General features: G+C 42.3%; 1 protein-coding gene across 1 annotated transcript in view; it reads left to right on the top strand.

Annotated features, from left to right (window-relative positions):
- The first annotated feature begins 740 nt into the window (after nt 1-740).
- Nucleotides 741-18,219, top strand: part of MAD1L1 (mitotic arrest deficient 1 like 1) — a 356,012-nt gene continuing 338,533 nt past the window's right edge. The window contains exons 1-9 of the mRNA XM_071570868.1: nt 741-799; nt 2,145-2,298; nt 3,855-3,995; nt 5,761-5,940; nt 6,225-6,349; nt 7,042-7,123; nt 7,726-7,856; nt 9,045-9,159; nt 10,081-10,142. Coding sequence (XP_071426969.1) covers nt 2,149-2,298; nt 3,855-3,995; nt 5,761-5,940; nt 6,225-6,349; nt 7,042-7,123; nt 7,726-7,856; nt 9,045-9,159; nt 10,081-10,142 — 986 coding nt within the window. The 5' untranslated portion in view covers nt 741-799; nt 2,145-2,148. The remainder of the gene's footprint in view (nt 800-2,144; nt 2,299-3,854; nt 3,996-5,760; nt 5,941-6,224; nt 6,350-7,041; nt 7,124-7,725; nt 7,857-9,044; nt 9,160-10,080; nt 10,143-18,219) is intronic.

Here is an 18,219-nt window from a genome sequence, read left to right as displayed (position 1 = left end):
CCTTTCCTATGGACACAGATTTTATTTGGGAATTGCTACTTCATGGCATTCATAAATCCAATGGCAGTGGGGCCAGGTCGTTGCTACAGGGATCATTTCCCCAGTCGTGTTTCAGGTGTAGCCAATGGTGTTTCTCAGGTGAAATGACAAGTTATTCCTGAGATCCCAGACATGGAGAAGGACTGATGGAATTGATGGAAATCCTCACAAATACATTTTGCCTCTGCCTTGTCTGGAAGTGACAAGTTCTATACTAAAGAGTGTTTGTCAGGCTGACTGTGGTGTGAATTCTACGAAGGGCTGGTTGCACTGGGTGTTTTTAAGATCTTTCCCGTCATGAACAGCTCACTTGCAGATTTACTGAATTTTAAGTGATCTGGATCTCCATACCGAAGGGGAGGTGTGGCAGCGTTACCCCAACACCCTAAACTGGGCAGAGGGGTGTTGAGTAGTAAAAGAAAAGGAAATTATTCACCCTTGAAAAGCATAATTACCTGGGATTTGTGGTGGGAATGGGAGCAAAGCGCCGGTAGAGCTTGTGCTTTCTGCTGTGCCCCTCCCGCTGCAGGTTCGGTGGGACAGGAGGGCTCTGCCCCAGCACGGGGTGCGGGGGGATTTTGGGGTGGGTGACCCTTCGGGAGCGCCTTGGCCAGGAGGAATTACGGTGGGGAGGAGTGCGCGCCTCGTCCCGTCGTTACGGCGGGCAGGGCCGGCGTTCTCGCGAGAGCGGGGCGGGGAGTTCCCGTGAGATCCCGTGGCCGGGGCGAGGAGGGAGATCCAAGCGGGACGCGCGGCGGCGGTGAGAGATGGAATGGGACGGGATGGGATGGGATGGTAATGGAGGGATGGGAGGGAGGGATGGATCCGCTGCTCCCACCCTGCTCCCGCCCTCGGGGAGCCGCGCTGCCGAGCCCCCGAGCAGCCCCGTGCCCGCCGCGGTGGTGGGCGGGGGTGCCCGAGATGTCCATTGCCCGGGATGTCCCTTGCCCGGGGGTTCCTTTACTCGGGGGTTCTCTTGTCCCGGGGGGTGTCCCTTGCCCGGGGTGGTCCCTTGCCCCGGGGGGTGTTCCTTGCCCGGGGGAGTGTCCCTTGTGCGGGGGTCCCTTGCCCGGCGTGTCCCTGTCCGGAGCAGGCTGAGCACGGGCTGCAGCTCGGCCGTGTGCGGGCAGCGGCTCTCCCCGTCTGTGTGTACTTGGTACTCAAGTGCGTAGTTTAAATCCAAAGCGCTCTGGTTTGGGTTGCGGCCGCTCTGCTGCTGCTGCTGTGCCGCCTCCTGCTCAAATCCACGGAGTAACGAGAGTGCAGAGCCCGGAGTTGGCCCCAGGTCTGTGTCTCCGGTACCACAGCCCGTGTGATGCCGTGGCTGCCCCTCCCTGCCCCGGACCCTGCTCTGGTGCTGCCCAGGGGTGTGGAGCTCCCAGTCCATAACGGAGCTTCCCAAGGCTTCCTGAGGTCTCTTGGAAAACCCTGCGGGCTTTGGGGAGCTCCAGGCTTGGTTTGCCTTTGGTCCTTAAGAATTTGAAGGAAGAGCTACAAAAACTTCTATGTGAACGAGGAGGTGCAGCTTTGCTTTTAGAAGGGGTTTGTATGCCTAGGAAGACATTGCTGGAAGGTTCCAAAGTGCTTTTGGGAAGCCAGAAGCAAGTTGAGTAGAAGGAAGGATTTGCTGCTAATGGAGAGTTTGTTCTCCTCCCCCATCAGCTTCAAACCTTTAGGGGTAGAATGACAAGTTCTGTTTGTTAGTGTTGCCTGTTGTAGATCTTCATCTCCTACAATGGTAACTTGTATCCTGGAAAGGAAAACTCAGTTTCCTATGACTTGTGAGTGTTTTTATTTGTATGTTTATAGGCCAAGATTCAGGGAAGAATGTATTTAAATAAAATGAAACTGTTTTGGGTAGAGAGCTCAGGGAAGAACAGCCTGTCTTGCATCAGTTTCTCATTCAGAGACCTGTGACTTCAGCCTGGGTTGGGTCGTGTTTTCTGTGGATCCCAGCAGTGATTTGCAGGTTGATGTTACCCTGTAAATTAGAAGACCTTGCACTGAGTGTTTCTGCAGGGCATTGGTGTCTCTCCTTAGCAGAGCAGCCAGTATACAACAGCTTGCTCTGAATGTTTTGCTGATGACTTTCTGTCTATTTCCAGAGCCATGGAGGACTTGGAAAATAACACCACTGTCCTTTCCACTCTGAAATCCTTCAACCACTTCATTTCACAGCGGATGGAGGAGGTGTCTGGGCTTGCTACTCCAGGACCATCTCAAAGCTCCTTACATATTCAGTACCAACAGAGGATGCAGGTGAGGTGTCCTCATCTTGGTGATGCCTGCACTGTCACTTCAATGTGGTTGTGTGCTCCTTTTGATTGCAGGAATTTGGATTGATTTCATTCAGATCTGACCATTCTTTCTGGAACTGATGTTCACACAAGCTCAGTAATGGAAGCTTGCTTTTGTTCAGCATTCTGGAATATTTTCCACATAATGCTTGATTTTTTCCAAGCATCAGACATACTTATTTCTGTTTTGTACAAGTGTGAGAAAGGTGCTTTGAAATTACTCACTGCCAGTTATATCCGTGTACCAGCTCAGGAAATTAAATTGTAAGTTGTTTTCATATTCCTGAACAAAGAAGTATTGTATCTGTTAACATTTTTCTAGTAAGACACTTCATTGTTTTGTTTTTTTTCCCCACAATTTTGAGATTTCTTTGCCTGGACACATCCAGGAGTGTGGCTTTGACATGCAAACCAGTTGTGCTTTCATCTCCACCTCTGTATCCACCTGTGTTTACTTGTTTTCCTGTTAGCTGCTTCATGATCATAAAGTATAAAGCAATTTGTCATCTTGGATCCTAAGCACTATTTCTTAGGGTGGAGTGAAGTTTCTCTATTCTATAACTTAATATAATTTCTATTTCAGTCTCTAAGTATAAAATAAGCTTGACAAAAATATGGGCAATTTCTGTCTGTTACATCTCTGGTGACAGTGATGGTTAGAGGAGGCTCCTTCTGGTTAGAGTCTCTGTTAGCTGTCTGTTGGATGTGCATCACCAGGACATGAGGAATTCTGCTGATATTGTCTGTGCTCCAAGGTAATTTGAATGAAAAAATGAAATGTAGTGTTGTAGAGGTCTTAAAAAAACCAGTTATTTTGCTCAGCAGTTACATTTTATTGGGAGCATGACCTGTGCTTCTTGGCCAGCTGCTCTTACTTTTATGAGTCTTTGGGTGTTCATAATTAAAATTTTTTTATATAGAAAAGTATATTTTGTCAGAGTATCTCTAGAGACTGAAGGGTAAATTCTGACTTAAGGACTTGGAACTAATTTCTTTCCAACTCACCTTGATTTGATGTAGGTTTCTGAGTGTGGTGTTGAACTCTTGGCTTCCCCGTTTGCAGCTGGTGTGAGAAGTGCCACAAATTTGGTGATAGTTTCCTTGTACTTTGTAAATGACACGTAAATCATAGAATCGATTGGGTTGGAAAAGACCTCTGAGATCATCAAGTCCAACCCTTGGTCCAACTCCAGCCCCTTTACCAGATCATGGCACTCAGTGCCACGGCCAAGCTCAGTTTAAACACCTCCAGGGATGGGGAATCCCCCCCCCCTCTGGGCAGCCCATTCCAATGCCTGAGCACTCTCTCTGGAAAGAATTTTTTTCTGATCTCCAACTTCAATTTCCCCTTGTCAGAGCTTGAGCCCATCGTGCCCCCTTGTCCTATTGCTGAGTGCCTGGGAGAAGAGACCAACCCCCACCTGGCTAGAACTTCCCTTCAGGTAGGGTGGGAGTCCCAGTGTTATTGATGTGCTGTTAATGGGGTGCCATGTCCCTTTTCTCACATGAACTGGTCAGTTGGAAGAACAAGCTGGGCAGATCCACTCCAAATCCCAGCTGCTGCAGGTGGAGCGGGAGAAGATGCAGATGGAGCTCAGCCACAAACGAGCTCGCATCGAGCTGGAGAAGGCAGCCAACACCAACGCCAGGAACTATGAGGTAACTGGGATGGCTGCAGGTGGCCTGAGTCAGAACACCTGGGGAGCATCTACAGTGGTGTTTTGGTTTGGATCAGGGATGTGCTTTCCACTTCTCAGGTGCTGTGCTTTGCAGTGCAATGTCTCAGAATATGTATAGTCAACCTTTTCTTTGGAATGAAGCTAAACTGAGAGATGCAATCCAGGAGCAAGCCTGGTGTTCTCCAACTGCTAATGGACACTGTCTTCAGAGCAAGACTTCAATGAATGTGTAGTTAATGCTCCTGGAATGAATTTACTGTGTTTGCATTTACTGCAGAGCTGGTGGTGGTCAAGTTCCCAGCACCAACTGCTTTGCTGTACAGATCCCCTCGCGGTGCATGGCACTAACCTGCCAATGTGCACAGGAGTGTGAACTTGAAGCCCTGTTAGGCTGACAGACCAATGGTCTGATCGCTGGGTTCTGTTAGTTTAGCATTGAAGTTGTCACGGGTAGCAATAACAAAAGGGATTTGTTATTTGTTTTGCCCCAGAAGTATTCAATAATTTTTCTCCTGGATGAATTTAAAGTTCTGCTGGCACAATTGCAAGCATTTAGTCTGTGTGACTGTAATTAATTGGAAAGGCAGCAGTGCCAGCCATGCAGTGTCACACAAGGGAGCCTGCATTGATAAAACAGTGAGCCCCACTTGGGGACCAATAGCTTTTATTGGTTTCTGCTTTTATGCCCACATATGTTTGCTTAATAACATTACTGAAATAAGCAGTAGATCAGTGAAGTTTGTAGCATAATAAAAGTCTTATGTGTGGCTGATTATTGAAAAAGATATTTTAAAAAACAATAAGCATGTTTTGTTGTATTTTACGAGGATGCTGGGTGACAGATTTAGTGTGTGGTTGTGAAATAGGAGTCAGTGTCTAAATTCCTTGTTCCTCTGAAGTCAGGTGATGTGGGATTAAGCCAGGCAGAGTTCAAACTGGAATGTAGCTGAGTCAGTCACAGAAACCCTTGAAATACAAGTACAAAAAAAAGGGAGCAGCACTAATCCAGCACTGTGGTAATTACCCTGCTCAGATTCTGTGTTTCTCTGAGTCATGTGGATAAAGGTTTTAGGAACCTCACATTGCTTTGCATAATCCTTGCTTACTATGTAAATCCATGTCTTGATTTCCTTTGATTAGCAAAGCCATTTACTATGCATTTTTTCAATAAGTATTAATCAGTTTGTAGTGGGAATAAACTGAAATGGTGTATGAAAGGTTGTCAGAATGCAAAAGTATTTATTGTATTAGTTGATAGAACTGTGCATTTAAACCCTGTTTCTTTTCTTTTCAATGGCCTCTTACAATTTCCAGAGGTTGCAAAGGGAAGTTTGCCTTATTAACCCAACTGTTGAGATCTGAGTTTCTGAAAGTCAGTTTGCTTGGGTCAGCTGTGTATTGGAGATCTTCTGCTGAAGATCTGCTGATGTTCTGGAGACTGTGCAATGAAGTCTGGGAAACCACATCTGTAGCCTCATAGTCATGTCTTAGTGTAGGAGATTTGGAAGACCCTGTCTCTTAATTTTCCAGCTCTGTTGCCTTGGGTTTTCCTTGACATTGAGTTGCTGCTGGTAAGATTTTTGTCCTTCCCAGTGCAAAGGTTAAAGCTGTGGTATGAGTAACTTTGCCTCACAATGATGCCTTGGTGACCATGGTAGTGAGGAATGAAGACAGGAGAAGGGAAAATGGCTTCACCTTTGTGCTACTTTGTTCTTATGTCTTTGCATTTTTGTTTTCTTGGCCAGCGAGAGGCTGACCGCAACCAGGAGCTGCTCACACGCATAAAGCAGTATCAGGAGAGGGAAACAGAAGCTGAAAATAAACTGAAAGAACAAATGGAGATGAACAAATCCTATAAGAAGAGCATGGAGGCAATGAGTAAGAAGCTGCAAGAGAAGGAGAACAAATTAGCTGAAGCTAATGAAGTAAGAACAGAGTAATTTTTAATCCTTTCATAGCCAGTTTGAGGTCACCCATGTAACAAGTAATGGAAATGATAATTTGGGGGACAGATAAAAATGACTAAATGATTTTCTCTTGCCTCAGTTTAAGGTAAGTTTCCAGGTCTGAAGGTTTGCAAGAGTGGGATGGTTTCTAGATTCAGTGTTTTTACTTTTTAGTTGGAAATTATTTATATCACCATCCATAATATCCGTCTTGGAGAGTCACAGCGTTGTGTGTTTCTGCTTTTTGTCTTCCATTAATTCAGACAATCACTGTATTAAAAGGAAAAATATCAGAGCTGCAATGGAATATAATGAACCAAGAGATGCAGATGACAAGCCAAGACTCTCAGAAGCAGGAACTGATGGAACAGCTGGATGTTGAAAAAAAGTAAGCAGGGGATGAATGACTGTAGGGAGAAAAAGGCAAACAAAACTTGAGTCTTGTGCAGGTGTCATCACTCAGAAAACTTTTAACAGCATTTGATTTCCCCTCTTCAAAGGGGTTCTTTGATCTGGATGTGCAGGTTGTAACTGTTGTTTGAAACTACCTTTGAGGTGCAAGTTAATTGTACCTTGAGGAAAAAAACCCCACAAACCTGAGCTTTAAATCTCAGTGATGTCTCATGTTCCTGGTAGACAGTTAACAGAAGGCACCTGGGTAGGAAAGGCTAATCTGAAGTTTAGGGTCTGAACAGAACAAAAATACCAAAACTTAAATCATAGTGGGAGGGGTAGGTGAAAGTTATGAGTATGTTTTTCCTTCCTTACTAACTTGAACTCTTCGGTTTCAGAGTTTTAAAGGTTTATTTACTCTCAGTGTGTATTTGTTGTTTCCAGAGTTGATGGTTTGGTTTTTTTTTTATTTTTCTCAATATTCATCTTTTTATTAAAATGGGTGGATATTTTGTCTCTAAATTAGAGGGAGATGGTATCAGTGTGAAACTATGAGACAAAATCTATAGCATTAACATTTACCTTGTTAGTGATGTTTGACTGCGTTTGTCAGAAGCTTCTGTATGCAGGTTGTTTCTGGTACATGATTTCTGGGGTCTAAGTACCTTTACTATCTGCATCTAACAGGAAATGGCAAGAGGCAAGTCAGCAAATCCAGACCCTGCAAGCAAACCAATCCCTACTGGCAGAATATGAACAGAAGATTAAGGTAAGAAACTTTGTGACCTATATAAGCTTTAGCTTTTGATTTCTTCAGTGGAAAAACACAACAGTGCTTTATAAAAAAAGGGCTATTACAGAAGTAGAAGGTTAGTTTGTCATTTAAGTATCTGAGTTGGTGGCCAGTGAGTGCTGAGGTTGGTTGGATCAGGCTATCTATAATTAGCTGTAATGTAAACTTCTTTTTAGGGGGGAAAAATAGCAACATAATGCTAAAATGCATTTGTGTTTCTTCTTGTTCCTAATTCTTTTAGGCCATTCAGTGCCCCTATTTACACTTCATTGATGGAGGGATAGAGGACAAAAAAATCCAATTTGGTTTAGTAGATAGGAGGTCTTTCTAATGATTAGCAGCAGGTGTTTCTTGTTATGAAATTAGGGTAAGCAGATGTAACACCTGGGCTGGCCTCTTCTCTGTCATTGGACGAGAATCCTCCTTCCTTTCAGCAGTGGGTTGGAACTTATACCTCCTCAGTTTCCTTCCAGCTTCTTGCAAGTCCTTGATCTGAGCTTCACAAGTATAGTGCAGAAATAGTTCTTACAAGTTCTAACTTAATCACTGAAGTCTGATTGTCATCCCATGTTTTGTAGGATCTGGAGCAGAAGTTCTCCCAGCAGGAACATGATGCTCTAATTGTCAAGAACATGAAGGCAGAACTGGCTCGTTTCCCAAAAATGGAGCGGGAATTGCGCCAGCTCAGGGAGGAAAACGCCTACTTCAGGTGAGAGAAGGGTTCAGTTGTTGAGGGTTATCCTCTGTTCTGTACTTGCTATAGCTGCACTATATGCAATTTCAAATCCCTCTATTGTTCTTCCACATGGGAAAGTTTAGAAAGAAGTTTAAATATTTCATATAAATAATGCATATGAATTGAGCAGTGTTGTGATGGTTCCTCTTTGAGAGGATTTGACAAGATCTGAGGAATCTTCTTGAACAGAAGAGCCTCACAGAATGTGTATTGATCATGCTGAGTGGTGACTTCTCTTTGTTAGAACAAAATTCAGTGTTTAAAGGTAGCGATGAACTCCATACATCTTTGGGAAAGACACATGAATGTTTCTTTAATATCTGTTTTTGCTTAGCTATTGTTGCCACTATTTTAAAGGCCTGTTGTTCCAGCATAATGTTTAGAAGGTGTTTTGTTCAAGTTTCTAAAGTACTCTGATATGTAGCCCTTGGTAGAGTGAGCTTTCCAGATTTCTAAAGTGGCAATTGATTTGAAAAATTAAATTAAATATACTATGGAATAACTTGCCTAAAAGTGTTTAGTGTGTGTGTGGTTTTTTGTTTGGTTTGTTTTTTAAATTACATGAGTCATCTTGCCAGGTTTTTCCTTTTCAATATTAAGTAGTTTTCCTTGGTTTTGGTCTTGTAATTGTTTCATTATAATTTTTAATTGCTTGCCTTGGAATTTTTTTTCTCATGCTTGTTTTTTGTGCACAGAAATATATCAACTGATTAAAAGTCATTTGCTGTTAAACAGTTTTATCTCACTCTTGTGCACCTCTATTAAAGTAAAACTAAGCAGTCTCAGTGCTTGCTCAGTCATCAGGGGGTGCTCAAAAGCCAGGTCTGTAGTGCTTGCTTTGCTCCAGCCCTGCATCCAGCTGGGCTGAACAGTAGAATTGGGAGTCTTTTGTTACCCTTATTTTGTCAAATAATAAAGTAGATACAAAAGTTCAGGTTGTTTAGGCATAATTAGGGTGGTACTTAGAGCAGACCAAAATAATTTCAGTAAAACTATGAGGGTTTGTTGTAGCAGCAGCTTTGCAGTGAGGGTTCTAGAAGTGCCACATCGAATGTCTGTTCCATGTCATGATTCCCTCATCATTCCGTGTGTGTATCTGGAAGTTTGTGGGAGGGAATTGGGTTGCACAGCTCTTTAATAGTGTCTGTTTCTTCACCATAGGGAAATGAAAGAAAACAATGGATTGCTTAAGGAGGAGGTTGAAGGTCTCCAAAGAAAACTGGAACGCTATGAGAAAGTCCAAGCACAGCTAGTGACTGTGGAATTGGAAAATGAGGTGAGGGGCTGGGAACATTGGGTGGATGAGCAGAATAAGAGATTTCCTTTATTGCCTGCCCTGACTTTCAGACTCTTCCTGTATTGTGTTAGTTTAAATATGATGCCTCTTTTAATTAATGGGCTCGCACAAGGCATTCCCAAACCGAAAAGTTATGAGGGGAGTTATGGCAATGAAAGTGTAAAAAGCAAAAGGATATTTACTGTTTACCGAGATTGTGTGTAAAGAACAAACTCATCATAGTGTCTTTTTTGGCCTTGCTGTTTCTCTTTTACATTTCCTCTGCTCAAAAGGCTTTTTTTTTGGCATCAAGCTCTGCCCAGCCATGTTGGTGTTGAACAGGTGTGTGGTAAGAACATTGATGCCCACTTTGATCACCACAAATGTGGTGGGGCCAGAGTGAAGTCTCAGATGAATAAAATTGTCTTGCTTCCATCCCACCCTATATCAAGCATACAGCGAGTTATCAGATTAACCAAATTATGTGAATTTGCTGAGCTGCAGAGCTAACTGGTGTCTGATCAGATTTAGATAATATTATGTGGCTGTCAATATTACTGACTGAAAGCCAAAATCTATAGGAGAAACTGACAGAGGAGCAGGGGGCTCTACAACTGTGACAGATCTCGTGTTGAGGATACAGCTTGTTTTCTTTGCTGCCAAGAATCTTGTCCACCAAGGTCTGGTACAGGGATGGCAGCTCACAGAATTAGATAATCTACAGTGATGATGTGTAAAATGGGTTCATCCAGCTGTGGGGACAGGGAAAATGTATGTGAGGGCTGGAGAATGGCAAAGATCATGGAATCCACAGGAGAAGGAATGACACTGACTTTGAATGGAAGAATCTGAGAAAACTCTGGAAAATCAGCTACTAGAACATTCATCTATGTCTAACTCTACTTTTCATCTTTGCTTTAGAAACTTCTGGCAAAATTACAAAGCTGGGAGAAACTGGAGCAGAGCACTGGCTTAAATATCAGGTATGTGCTCACAGCTCTGGAGGGAGGTAAGGCTTTTAAACCACTTTCTTTTAATCTGATCTCTGAAGTGTGGTGGTCATGTTTCCTTGCTATGTCTTCTTCATGTGTAAGCTCTTCCAGTACTTTTTATTATATATGAAAAGAAAACAAGATATATACTGTTTTAAAGTATCTTTGGGAACTAACAAATGTTTTTCACCAGGTCAGCTTGACCAGTGTCTCTGAGGCCATGCTTCAGTTTTTGAGTTCTTTGAACTCTTTGGGTATAGCTGCATTCAGTTTAGAGAGTCTGCTTGCTTAGTAAGTGAACTTGTGAGAATTTTAGGATGTGTCCAGAGAAGAGAATGTGTGTTACTTGTGACAAATTGTTGTAAATATATTTCCTTCGAAATCTGGATATCAAATCAGCTTCTCAAAATAATCTGCTAGATCACGTTGTGACTTTTCTTCCCTAAAACAGCTGAAGAACTGTTGTTAATATAGTTTTTTGTCAAACCTACTCCCCAGTGGTGTTTTGTAGTACCAGCTGGTCTGTGTACTGATACGTAACAACTCCTGACATCTTGAGCAGTGAACCAGATTTTTTTAAGGTCTCTGTTGTGTGTGGTATAAAGAGGGGCTGGAAATGATGCATCTTCTGATCATTTCCTTGTGCTGCAGAAGGTTTTCTCTGTAGCTATGAAGCTTTTGTGTGTCATGTTTCAACCCTGCTCTATTTCCTCTAAATATTTACATTGTTACTACACTACATGTGGGAGATGCTTCTTTGTAAATAACTGTCCTCATGAGCATTATAGTACAGATCACCTTCCATACTGGGTCAAAGCTGAAACTTCTGCAGCAGAACCTCATTTTCCCAGTTGCTGCTTTATTGTGTTCATTCCACATACCCAGCAACAGAGCAATGCACAGTGCTGGCCTTGTTTGAAGCAGAAGTGTTTGGATATGCACACGTGGTTTGGGCACAGTATTGCTTCGTGTAAAAGATACTTATGTTCCAACTTGAGAAAACCTCCTTAACTTCCTCAGTGTTTTCTGTTTAATGAGAATAATGAACCTTTTCCAGAGGCAGGCAAGTAGATAGTGTGCTTGAGGTTCTCTCCTGCATCTGCTGAGGATGAAGATGGAATTGTGCTAAATCTCCTGTGGTAAGGTATGAACAGAAATTGTAGGAATCCTTTTCACAACACTTGTCCTATCAGACATTGGAGTAAAAGCTTTTCACTTACCTCAAGCTGTTAAAGGTTTAACGAGGTAATTTCACACTGTGAGAGAAATGGAACCAAGTGATTCTGCCTGTCGAAGTCTAATAACTCCTTCATTTAAAATCAGAATATTTGCTGTGAAGTGTTAGGCTTTTGATTGGGCCATATTGTTTAGTGCTATTAATGGCACCTTCTCATACAGAAAGGGGAATTGCTCTTGAGGAAAATCACCTTTTACATGCAATTGGAGCAAGTGAGACTGGATGATTCCCCCCTGCCTCCCTCGTTGTTTTTTTTTTTCTTTTTTTTCTTGCTCAGACTTCTTACAGCATGACTTATGTTAATTTTCAGTCGGGGTGATGAAGATGATGAGAGATCATTGTCCTGGTTGGTTCCCAGAGAAAGCTGTTGGTGAAAGTTTGAGAAGTTAATTGCCCATCTCATAGTAGGGGAAAAAAAAAAGAACAAGTTGGCTGATTGTCCCAAAGAGCTGGAGCAATGTGCTGTTTGCTAGTAACGAGATAAGCAAGGAAAAAGGGAATGCATTAGGATTTCTCATCTTTTCTTATCAGGTTCTTCATTGGTGCAGAGGATGTAAGGGCAGTGCAAGCAGCGTGTGGCGCTTTCGGAGAGGATGATTTTTCATTTCCTCCAGCACTTCCACTGTCTGCTCTCAGTGGTTTCTGTTCACTGATTGCCTGCTCCCAGCAGGCTTTTTGTCAGATTGGCTTATGATCAGCCCTTCCAGTGTAATTTTATGTAATAATACTTGGGAAGGAGGTTCAGCTTTCAGGAGTGTAGTGGTAATCCTACTGTTTTTAGTACTGGTCTCTTTTTGGTGACAAGGAAAGAGATAACTAAGTGTTTATAATGCTTCACCTTGTGGGGGGAAAACAAGTTCATTAACAGTTTACTCTGGCTAATCTTGTGTTTGGTAGTTCTGGATTTCACTTGTAAGCTCCTGGGCTTTTCTCTCTCATAAACAGTGGAAACAAAGACAGCTGTAGCTCTAAGCATAATATCCCTGTAAGCTGCACAATAGCCAGATAATAAAATAGTACACATCATAGTTATATATGGTTCATGTGTACACACTATAAATCTTTGAAATCTCTTTTGTATTCAATTACTTTTGATTTCTTGAGCTTCTTAATGCTGACTTTACAGTATGGTTGGCTTTGGTTTTTATTGTGGATGTAGGACTTTTTTGTATGTTACTGCTGTGCTGCCAGGGATTTTCATACATTTGTCATGTGTATTCCTGTTGAAGTAGGATTGGTTTCCATAGTGAGGGGAAAAACCACAACATGTTGAAATTCTTGCTCTGTGAGTAGAATGTTTTATTTATTTTGGAGTTTACTGTCCTAGGGAAGGATACTCATGCATGGCTCCTGTAGGAGTTTGTTATTAAGGAAGGGTTGTGTCAAAGAAAAACTTCTCTGTCTCTCCAGGAGGTGCTGATTGTATTTCTTCAAAACCCAGTGTTTGTGTTAGTTGAGTTGTTGATCAACTTCACTGAAAAAACCGTGTTAATCGTGACAGACTCGACTGTTTTTTCAGAGCCGGGCTAGTAGCTTAGAGATATTTTTCCAGGTAATTCCTTGACTGTAATTTAACAGAGAAATGTTTCAGGAAGGTTTTGGGTGAGAGGCAGCGGCTTTACTTGGGTGACAGTGCGCAAGGCGCCCAGGAGATGGAGCCCTTTCTCCTGCTGCAGGAGCAAACGGCATCCTGCTCCAGCCTGGGAGCCTCATCCTGGAGGGAATCCATCGGCCAGGCACCCTGGGAAGGGGCAGCTAGTCTAGGCAAAACTGTTCATTGCTGCTCTCAGAACTTTTAAAATCTGTTTAATGCTACATGCGTGGTGTCACTGACTCCTTGCCCAGTACTCAGGTTGTAACTTGGTATGAAAAAGACTCGTGCAGATTTCTCTGGAATACAGAATAGGATGATGTTTTTCTAACCAGCTCTGTAAACTTCATATTTACACCACATACTCTTTGTTTTTTCTTGTTTAACAGGAGTTCCTCACAGCCTGGTTCTTTTCTGCCTGCCCCAAGCCTTGGAATTGCATTCTCAGAGCAGCACTGTTGTTGTTCAGACTTTCCCTTCTGCAGCACGTAGAAGATGCCCAAATAAAAAATGAGGGTTCTTGTTCTCTGAGCTATTAATCTAAATAATCTTGTTTTGCTGCTGGTTGTCTGTGCTTGGTTGATATTGCTTTTGTCCTCTAATGAATTAGCCAGCTTGATTTTGCTACCCATAAAGAGATACAGCCTGGAGTACAGTGATGCAAAGAGATGTGCATCAGGTGTGTGTTGCAGATGAAGCAGTAAGTCAGATACTGAAGATACTGATAGTCTCTGATAGCAGCTTACAAGGTTTAATGCTAAATTTATCTTTGTGTTTTTCCATTAGTGGCAGAAGATTGCAAGTTTTGAAAGGTTGAAGTTTGGCTGAAAAGTTACACACATTTTTGAAGACTGACAGGTGGGCCACAAACAGCAGCTTCAGAGGAGTTTTAGTCCAAGCTTTTTTCCTTTTTTGAGGGGATAAACAGTAATGTGTGAAGAGGGATTTGGTTTTGTGTCGTTTTGTTTGTTTGTTTTGTAATTGGAAGTAATGACTATTTGAAGTTCATAGATGTTCACCTCCTGGGCTCAAAGATCTTTGTAAACACAGAGGAGTTATTTTATATCTGTGATCAAACATATTGATCATGACATACTTAAGTCGGTCTTTCTTTTTGGGAGCACCATTTTCTTTTGCCAGTAGAACTGTCAGCTCAGGCTTGGTGTTTATGTGCAAGATAAAGCAAAAGATTCTGTTCATAGTACTCCTCAGAATCATTTCAGGTTTTCCATCACAGGGGCACAGTGGAGAGATCAGATATCCTTTCCTGAAGGGCCATGGAATGCAGTGAGGAAATGAGAGGTGGGGCTGATGTATCAGAGAAGGGTTCTTGGGCTCTTCTGTGGAGCTCTGAGACTCCAGTCACGGGCTTGGATGTTCCTGAGTCTCCCCTCATTGGGGTTCTGTTGCAAGGCAGGTCTCAGCCCCTGCTGCTGATGGCACGAGGCTGGTCTGGAGAGACTGGCTGAGGCTTTGGAGAGTGCCAGGGGTGTCCTTCAGTGTGCAGGGTGAATCCAGCTGGCTGCAGCCACGGGGTCGCATTGAGCTGCCGTGGCTGTTTGGTGCTCGCTGTCCAGGCCTGGGAGGAGAAGTGCAGGTTTGACAGGAATTCAGGCCAGTGCTTAAGGACTGTTTTCCCTCGGTGGAGCCTGCCAGCTGCAGACAGCAGACACTGAGCTGCTGACCTGTCGCCTCCAGCAGGAGAAGCGAACCTCTTAATGCTGACCTGGTTTTCTTTCTGAAACATCTGTGAGCTGGCTGGCTGACAGATCTTGGGGACTCACTTCCTGCAGTGTCTGAGACCAATTAAGAAGAGGAGATAGTTTGAATGTGCATGCATTTCCTCTCTAAGAAAGGGTTTAATTAAGTGGCAAGCATCTCTATTTAGTACAGTGGTTTGCACAGTTGTAATTTGTAATCATCCAGGTGCTATGCTCAGTACGGGAAGTCCTTCTATGCACATTCTGCTTTTGGAGTTGGGGGCAGGGAGGAGAGAGGGAGGCAAAAGGGAATCAGATTTCTTGATTCTGCATTTAGTGGTGGATTAGTGCTCTTTTTTTTCAGTGAATAGAAGAGAAGGGAGAATATTGGAGTCCTCCACTTTCCTTTTTAAATCTTGATTAACTATGCTTAGCTACTGTGCGCTCTCTTCCATCCAAGGCATTGAATATCTTTGCAGTAGTGAATGAAGCTCATAATCTTTTCCTTTCTTACAAGGTAGTAATTTATCTTTCTCTGAATGTCCATTATGAGTAAGTGGTTACTGGTTTTAAAAAAAAAATCTGTTGACAGATATACAAAGCAGTGCATGTTGAAATAATTTGAATTACTCATGTTATTCTGGATGCTTAAATTAACTGCATCCAATCAAGAGAAGACTGGGGGTTACTGTTGCTGGTTCCAGTAGTGCTGCAATTCTGGCATGATCATTCCATAGTGGAGCAAGTATTTTTATTGGCTAGTCTATTGTAGCCCTGTGGTCTTTTGTCACCAAGCAAGAAATTAATCTAATTAAAAGCATTTGATGCTGGCTGCCCTCTGTAACTACTGCCCTGAACTAAAGTGCTAATTTCTGTTTTGGGGGGCAGTGAGGGGTTGGGTTTGTCTTAAGTTGGCTACTGGTTGCCCCCAGCTTTAAAGCTGTGTCCCTAATTGGAGGATAAAATTAGGATTAGCTTAGTATGTGGATATTGAAACTTCATGTTGTGTGTCTAAGTTTTTTATAAATAGTTGTAATTTATGATCTGTGAACAGACTGAAAATTGCATGACTGCAGTTTAAGAGATTCCCATTGTAAAACAAACTGTCTCCTGACAGTGGGAATTCCCAGGGCACCCAGTAGGGAGATAAACACTATGTGGGGGGAAACACTAATTAAAAAAAACCATAAACAAACAACAAAAACCAAAACCACAACAAAAAAGGGCTATACTTGTTAGAGAAACTTTTCTAGTTAGAAGGTCTCAGCTTACTTTATGGACAGATTATCTGCTATTGTCCTCTGTAAGCACAGTACTGCATTTTACTGTTACTTTTTTGCCTTCCACTGAAGTGGAGGTTTGAGGAATGGGACCTTATGGTTCTGTGAGCTCTGCAGCTGAAAGGGGTGTCCCTGCAGAGCAGAAAGCAATCTGGAATGGGAAACAGCATTCTTGTTCCTGATCCCTTCCTTCATAAGGTTTCCTCTGTGGTTTCCTAAATAACTTGTGCTGTTCAAAAACAAGGCAGGGGACGTGGCAATGAGTAACCAGGGTTGGAAGGGATGATGAGGGTAATCGTTGTTTATATAGAAATAAAGTTTACATGCTCAGTATTTGTAGGACTTAATATGTGTGAAAGATGAAAGTACTGCCTTATCAGCATTTGAAATCTCCCATTCTCATGGGGTTGATCCACTTATTTTAATATGGCAACCATCTGTGCCTCTTTTCATAGATACCTTAAAGTATTGTAGGTCTTTCTCTGACAGTTCTTCACTGAAATGCTGGGCAAAACCTCCTGCCATGTTTTCCTATCTGATACTAATTGTCTCAAAAAATGTACTTATCTCTAACGTTCAAAAATATTAGTGTTCATTCCCCTCTGCCATTAATGCTTTTATTTCCATTTGAACACATCAGAGTAATAAGTCTGGAGGCTAAAGGAGAGATAGGAAGAGTGTAAAACATAACGAGGAGCACCTGACATGGGCACAGACTGAGGCTGTAATGTATAATCAGAGAATCAGAGTGAGAAGTAAGCAAGCTCAGATCAAAAATATCTCTGTCCTTGCTTTGCATTTCAAAGCTCTGGGAACAGTTCAAGAGATTGTCTTCCTGAGATCACAGATTCAGCATTCTGGAGGCAGAAAATGGGGCTGAAGAACAGCTTAGCAGACTGTCCATGTTCTTTGGTGGAGGATGATCTGAGGAACTTTGGTAGTTTGGCTACAGGAATGGTGTGGAGAATAATGGCATCAAAGAAAAGATGGACCTTTCTTACTAGGGGAATAAGGACTTTATTTTGGATGTGAAGATGCCAATAGACCATTTTTTAATGAAAATTAGCACTTCTTTTTCCATGGAGTCTTTTTACAGAATATGGAGCATTACCCCAGCTTGAATATAGGGTACATTCCCCAAACCAGTAAACTTAAGGCTCTTTTTCCAGTAGCAACAGGAGTGACTTTAGAAATGTGTGCTGGTGTTGTCTACTGCTTAGCAAGTCAATAATTTGCCACGGGGAACTTGCCAGTCAGACATTTCATTTTGAGTTGCTGCCATATTCCTTGCAAGTTTAGTTTGAGACAGTTGGAAAACAGTTGGGTAGAAGTTACCTGTTTCCTTCCAGCATGTAGTGACCCATGTTATGTGTAAATGGCTTGAACTTCAGTGCTCACTCTGCTGTGAAGGAGAAGCTTTCAAAAATATGGACTCTTTTATAAAGAGCCACTTTCCTTGCATTAAACAGCCCTGTTTGCCTTAAAGTGAAATTATCATTTAAATAGCAGAGACTAATCAGCAAGGGGATGGTTTGCTCCTGTCAGACAGCTCAAACGCTTGTGCTTGATTTTTATTCAGCCTCTCATTTGATCATTTGCACAAACCCAATAACCACTATAATCTCCAGCTCATTTTTAATTTTACCTTTCCATTTCCATTTTAGCATCTTTCAGTATTTCAGCTTTAAATTTTCTGCTGGGGCTGTCAGTGTGCTGTGCCTCCCCTTTCCCTTAAATGTTCAGTGTATTATACCTCATTTATCCCCAAAGTTTTGGTTTTGCAGTGAAACTTTTAAACAAAAATGTAAATCATCTGCACACTTATTGAGGAAGATTTTGGTTTGGCATAGCAATGCCTTTTTCAAAACCCTTCTCAAAATGTTCAGGTCTTTTCTGAACAGGAGCAAACCAAAATGCAAATGAGAGGATTCAAACTCTTGTATGTGCTACTCCCTTTTATTCATGGGAATGGCCTTTAGGCACAGGTCAAGGAATCTCCCTTCTTCACTGGATCAAGGAATACCAAGATGGATTGTGCCAGACTAATGTAACAACTTTCTTGGTCTAGAGAATTGGTTATCTTATGGAATAAATCACAAGAAATCTTTTTTATTTGAATTTCACTGAAACATGAGAACCACTTGGGAAAGTATAAACCTTGTGGGAGAAAATGGAAATTAATAGAATTGTAGGCTGTATAAGTAATTGTTTAAGCAGGGATAGATTTAGCATTGTTGGAAGGAAAATGCAAGGGTAAGTA

The sequence above is a fragment of the Pithys albifrons genome, chromosome 16 (assembly GCF_047495875.1).
Source record: "Pithys albifrons albifrons isolate INPA30051 chromosome 16, PitAlb_v1, whole genome shotgun sequence".
NCBI classification, from domain to species: domain Eukaryota; kingdom Metazoa; phylum Chordata; class Aves; order Passeriformes; family Thamnophilidae; genus Pithys; species Pithys albifrons.
Note: the sequence above shows the minus strand (reverse complement) of the source record. Positions and strands in the feature narration are given on the sequence as shown.